Source organism: Babylonia areolata, chromosome 18 (assembly GCF_041734735.1).
Source record: "Babylonia areolata isolate BAREFJ2019XMU chromosome 18, ASM4173473v1, whole genome shotgun sequence".
NCBI lineage: Eukaryota > Metazoa > Mollusca > Gastropoda > Neogastropoda > Buccinidae > Babylonia > Babylonia areolata.
This window is the reverse complement of record NC_134893.1, coordinates 12,647,039-12,653,297: the sequence shown is the minus strand read 5'-3', so window position 1 is coordinate 12,653,297 and position 6,259 is coordinate 12,647,039. Positions and strand designations below refer to the sequence as shown.

The 6,259-nt window shown below is 44.6% G+C and overlaps 1 protein-coding gene across 2 annotated transcripts in view; it reads right to left on the bottom strand.

Moving 5' to 3' along the window:
• Window positions 1-379: 379 nt before the first annotated feature.
• Window positions 380-6,259, bottom strand: part of LOC143291832 (small G protein signaling modulator 3-like) — a 50,217-nt gene continuing 44,337 nt past the window's right edge. For both annotated transcript variants that reach the window (XM_076601949.1, XM_076601948.1), the window contains exon 20: window positions 380-1,765. In XM_076601949.1, the coding sequence (XP_076458064.1) occupies window positions 1,633-1,765 (133 nt within the window). In that variant the 3' untranslated portion in view covers window positions 380-1,632. The remainder of the gene's footprint in view (window positions 1,766-6,259) is intronic.

The window sequence follows — 6,259 nt, the reverse complement described above, 5'->3', positions numbered from 1 at the left end:
TATGGGGGGAAAACGGACGCACGCGCGTACCCGGGTGTGTGTATGTGTGTGCGTGTACATAAATGAGAGAGTGAGATTATTTATTCATTTAGGGCCATAGCCCCATAAGAAAGAAGGGTGATAACTGACACAATATGCAAAAATGTCACCATAACCATCAGTGAGCATTCACCATTCTCACAATTAATCAAAGAAATTACGACAACTCCGTTTCTCTTCACTTACAAAAGCTCTATGTAAATACAAACAGAGAGGCAGAGATAGAGGGGGAAGGAGGCAGCCAGGGGAAGGTGTGTGGTGGGAGGTCGGGGGGCGCAGGTGTGTGAGGGGGGGCCCCGGGGGGGAGGGGGACGGGGGCGGGAATGAAGCAAAAAATGCAGCAAAAAATGCGGGCGCTGAAAATGAGCAGGAATTGTTGAACCACTGAACAACTCCTGTGCACTGTTTCCACGACCTTGTCAGCGGCCGCTGTGTCCACGTGCATGGAATTCCTGGCGCACTTGTCAAGCCATACCGGCTTTGGAGCTATCAGCAGCTTTTGAGCTGATTGAGCTGCCCGGGTTGAGTCCGGGGACTGAGCTGAGTCAGTTGAGTGAAAATGCGAAACTGAACTTAGAAGAAATGACAAACTCAAACTGCATTCGTGTAAAAATGTAAAAATCATAATTATGTAAGATCAGTAGAACAGGAGCTCTTAGTGTTGTGCAACACAATATGGTTTTAAAAAATGGCGGGGGATTCGGGAGGGAGGCTGAGGGAGGGGAGGGGATGCGGAAGGTAAGGGAGGGTGGTTCCGAGTTGACACTTGCTGGTCGTCAGTGAAACCAAACAATCAGCAGCTTCACCGCCACAATAGCTGGTGCCTTCCTGTGGCGGTATGATCCCCTCAGTTGCATAGTTGCATGCGAACTCGGAATCGTCCACGGTTGTTGGGTTTTTTTTTTTTTTTTTTTTTGTAAGCAGCTTGGAGCTGAAGAATGGGCAGCAGAAAGAAGTGAAGGAATAAGCAGCTAAAGCTGACAAATGGGCAGCAGTCACAAATGAAGAAATAAGCAGCTTGAGCTGAAGAATGAGCTGTCAGAAGTGAAGAAATAAACAGCTTAGAGCTGAAGAATGAGCAGTCAGAAGTGAAGAAATAAACAGCTTAGAGCTGAAGAATGAGCAGTCAGTCAGAAGTGAAGAAATAAACAGCTTAGAGCTGAAGAATGAGCAGTCAGTCAGAAGTGAAGAAATAAACAGCGTAGAGCTGAAGAATGAGCAGTCAGTCAGAAGTCAAGAAATAAACAGCGTAGAGCTGAAGAATGAGCAGTCAGTCAGAAGTGAAGAAATAAACAGCGTAGAGCTGAAGAATGAGCAGTCAGTCAGAAGTGAAGAAATAAACAGCGTAGAGCTGAAGAATGAGCAGTCAGAAGTGAAGAAATAAACAGCTTAGCGCTAATTGAGGACGTAACCGGAAGTGGGGAAGGTGGCGGCTAGAAGTGGAGAAGTCAGAAGTCCCAGTTGGAGGGACGGCCGTGGGGATGGCTGGGGGGCAAGCTAGAATTGGAGGTCAGAAGTCCCAATTTGGAGGGACGGCAGTGGGTGTGGGAGAGTGGGTGGGGGTGGGGGGTGGGTCAGCTATAACTGGAGAAGTCAGAAGTCCCAGTTGAAGAGGTGCTGTGCACGCGCTGTGTCCTGGGGCAAGGAGTGTGCGGGTCTTCTGCAGCTGGGAGCCCCCGCCACCCTGTTGCCGCTGAGCTGGCGGAAGGAGACACAGTTCAGCAGTCTGCAACACACACACACACACACACACACACACGAGAGAGAGAGAGAGAGAGAGAGAGAGAGAGAGAGAGAGAGAGAGAGAGAGACCGAAATGTTAGAAAACGACCATGCTTAAAATCGCTGTCCTTGATCAGTAAAAATCCTCTCTACATATGTGTTTTTTTCTCCGGCATTTTGTGTGTCTCACATGTATGTACCTCCTTTGGAAACAGGCCGATGGCCTTGCAGTAAAATATTTCTGTGTTCTGAGTTCTCTCTCTCTCTCATTCACGGGTTTACACACGTTCATAATAATTTATATCTAATATTTTTTCTGTGTCTTTGGGAGAGTATTGTATTTCTCTGCAATTTATTTTGTTCTTATTTTTGCTGCTGTTTTTCGGCATGTGGCGTGTATGTATGTACTTTTCCCCCCTTTTTTTTGTATTCTCTAATTTATCGATTTCTTTTTATGGGTATAGGATGAACTTATACAGGGTATATTTATGTTGTGTCCTTTTCACTGAATAAAAATAATTTCGATTTTGAATTCTCTCTCTCTCTCTCTCTCTCTCTCTCTCTCTGTGTGTGTGTGTGTGTGTGTGTGTGTGTGTGTGTGTGTGTGTGATTATGTTTCATGTACCTCTGGAGTCAAACAAGGTGACGCATGCAGCCCGATATGTATTTCAAAAATATCTTTATTTATAAATGAGCTAGCGATATAAGTAATTAATGATGGTAGACATGGTGCCATGCTTTCGCTTGATGCATTCGAATTGTTTATTCTTTTGTTAGCTGATGACACTAGTTTGATCTCAGAAACAAGTATGAAACACAACTAAATGGCTTATAATGTGCAGCTATATCTCTTCAGTAAAAAGTAAATATGCATGTCTAAAAGTGACATCATAGTTTTTCAGAAGGATGAGACATTTGCGTACGAGAGAACGGAGGTTTTATGATGATACGGCAGGCAGTGCCTGTTGCTGTTGTCAGAAGGATCTAAATCCTTTTATCTACCCGGTTGGAGTCTGTTGCTGCAGGTAAGGAACTAGCAAGTAAAACAGAAATGCTTTGATCTGTGTAACGGAAAGTTTGAATGTGTTGAAAAATAATTCTTTTCATTTGTTCATTGAGCTTTTTGATTGTCAAATACAACCAACAACACAATACGGTTCTCGGGAGATATGGGGACTGGGTGATGTTGTTTTACACTGTAAGTCAGTTCATTTATTGACTTTTAAGAATTTTTTAGGGTAAGATATGCGAATACCGATTGACCTAGTAGATCGCGAAACAAGTCGCTATCAAATATATGCAAACTCTGCTGTGAACTGTATTCGCCACTCGTTTAAACTGTTCAAAAATGGAAGATAACAGAATACCGCATAAAAACTATAAAATGCTATGCGATATAGATAGTAAGGGAAAGAATAACTGGGTAAGGAAGAATCGTCTTTGTCTGTTTGAATATAGACTTGGTTTGTGTGGACGGAACATGGTGTGGGAAGTGTTACTGGTTTTATATCTGTTTTTCGCCAAAGGCTTATTAATTGTAGATGGCAAACATAGTATAGTCACATTCGTACTAGTGATAGCATTGATATGTATAGAACTTTCTGTAATGTACCGTATTTAAGACCTTATCTGCTGCAAGATATAGACAGACATTTGAAACGTCTAACGACGAGAGTTTGATTAGGATTATCAGATTTGACAATGCATCATTTAGAAACAGAAATTTTTATGCTAATGATTTGACCTGTCCTTTATGTTGTGAAGCCCAAGAAAAAAAGGTACCTTTGGGTTTTTTGTTGCCCCTCACAAGGAAATATACGTCAAATCTTTATAAAAGCTAAGTACGAAAAACGTCGCTCAGCTCTGTTTAAGTGTGTTATTATCGTCAGAAATACAAATGAAGCACCCCCCGTGTCCTTATGTAAGGCTTAATCGCATTTCGCAAAACGAATATAACGTATGTTTTATTATCTTTATCGTTGTTTATTTGCTTATTTTCCTTCGTTGAGTTGTATTATGTTTACGTACCCCTTCCCTTGTGGCTGAGGCGTGAGAGATAAAAAAAACAAAAAAACCCAACCCATTCCGATTCCGTTTATCTCCATCTCTTGAGTCTCTCTGTTGGTCTGTCTCCCTCTCTGTCTGTATTTCATGGACACTTGGACCCACGCATTATCAACGGAATTTAGTGGTTTGACCAAATTTCATGAATGACTTTTTAGTCCTTTTTCCTTGCTTTGAATCGTTTGGACTGACAAAGTAAATTGAAAATTATAAGCCTATTTGCTTTGTCAACTGATAAGGTTACTCTCTTCGGTTCAACTCATTTGACGATGCAGCTGAGAATTGTAACCCCCTATTACATACGAGGTGTGGATAGGTAAATTGCCTATAAACATGTCTTAAGCGTCCCTCCCCCCCCCCCTCTCTCTCTCTCTCCCTCAGAGCAGAGCAGAGAAGAGACTCAATGTGCTGTTCCCCCAGCCACACAAATTACGGGCCGTACCTGGCGTATATCAGAAGAGGAAGCAATAAACCACTGACTGGAAGATCAGAGGGAAGATACGTCACCCTCCTCCCCCACCCCTCCCAGTCCCCCTCTCACCCCCCACCCCCCCCACCTTCCCCCCGTCAAATTCTCGCCCCCACCCCTCGATCCCACCATCTGACTCCCCACCACCGCCCTACCCCTCCTCTCCAAGATGCAGGAGGAGGACAGACAGGGGGAGTGCACTCTGCACTGCTCTTTCCGCTGCTGTCGGGGCTGAAACCTGTCACATTCTTCCCTCTCACCACCTTGCTCTTTACCGACACGGCGCTTCTCTGGAGGGGTGTGGTGGGGTGGGTGGGTGTGTGTGTGTGTGGGGGGGGGGGGGGGGGGGACCGGGGAAGGGGGGCGGTAACAAATTCAACCTGTCACAGTTTCTGGTGTTTTTCCATTCTTCATCCCACTGACGCCATGCTTTTTTAGTATGGGCTCTACTCGTCCCTTCGCCATCCCCCCCCCCCCCCCGCCCCCCCCACTCTCTCTGCTGGTAAATCACACCGCCCTTCACGCCTTCGTCCCCCCACCCCCACCCCCCACCCCATCTCCCTCCCCACACCCACCCCAATTCTTGCACCTTTCTCGTCCTCTTCTTCTTCTTCCTCTTCCTCCTTTTAATCGTTTTCCTCGGACCCTCCATCCCACTCTCCCTACCCCCACCTCCCTGCCTCTAGGCTCTGGAGCTATTAATTTTGTGATCATCCCCCCCCCCCCTTCTTCTTCTTCTTTGGCATGTTCTCCGTCTCCTTTTTAAAAAATTTTTTTTTAATCATTTTATTAGTATTACTATTATCATTACTACTACCTTTTTCTATATTATAATTATTATTCATTTATTTATTTATTTATGTAAGCTTATCTATTATTTATTCCCCCGTTTTTTGTTGTTGTTTTTTGTTGTTGTTTTTTTTGTTTTTTTTTTTTGTTTCTCAAGGCCTGACTAAGCGCGTTGAGTTACGCTGCTGGTCAGGAATCTGCTTGGCAGATGTGGTGTAGCGTGTATGGTTTGTCCGAACGCAGTGACGCCTCCTTGAGCAACTGAAACTGAAACTGAAACTCCGTCTCCTGTACTGCTCACTCTCCACTCCTCAGAATATGCTGGGGGTGGGGGCGGGGCGGGTGTGTGTGTGTGGGTGGGGGGGGGAGGGATGGAAGGAGTTCCCTCGGGACATTCCGTGCGTGAAGATCTTCTGTGCCTCGACCTTCACCTCTGCTGCAGATTCTGCAACTTTGTTTGTGTCCTAGATACAGGATGTTCCAGAATTACTACTATCCCATTTTGATGTGATCCTCGGAAAATCGCTTTTTTTTTTTCGGGGTGGGGTTGGAGGTAGTGGCGGTGATGGTGGTGGTGGTGGTGGTGGTGGCGGCGGCGGCAGTGGATGGGTCGCTGGGGTGTATTATTCGTACGAAATATCGCATTTCTGAGATACTTGTGATGTACAGGAATAATGAATGACAATTAATGAGGCGTGTTGTGTTGTTTTTTTCTCTCTCTCTCTCTCTCTCCCTCCCCCCTCTCTCTCTCCCCATCTCACATTCATGTAGTATATGCTATGCATGTGTGTGAGAATACCCTATCTTTTGTTTTGTCTTTTCTATTATCTTATCCGTGGTTATTTTATTTGTTTTGAATCCGTCTTTTCCTTTTTTTTCCTTTAAGAAATCGGTGTAAAGAAGCACACATCCTTATTCATTTTCTCCCAATAAACAATCGTTATCGTTATCGTCATCTCTCTCTCTCTCTCTCTCTCTCTCTCTCTCTCTCTCAAGGACAGATTGGAAGAATAGGCCATGCCTAAAATCGTAATCCTTGAATAAAAAAAAAAAGAAGAACAAACGTTCTGAGTTCTCTCTCTCTCTCTCTCTCTCTCTTACACACACACACACACACACACACACACACACACAAACACAAGACACACTCTCTCTCTCTCTCAAACACACACACAC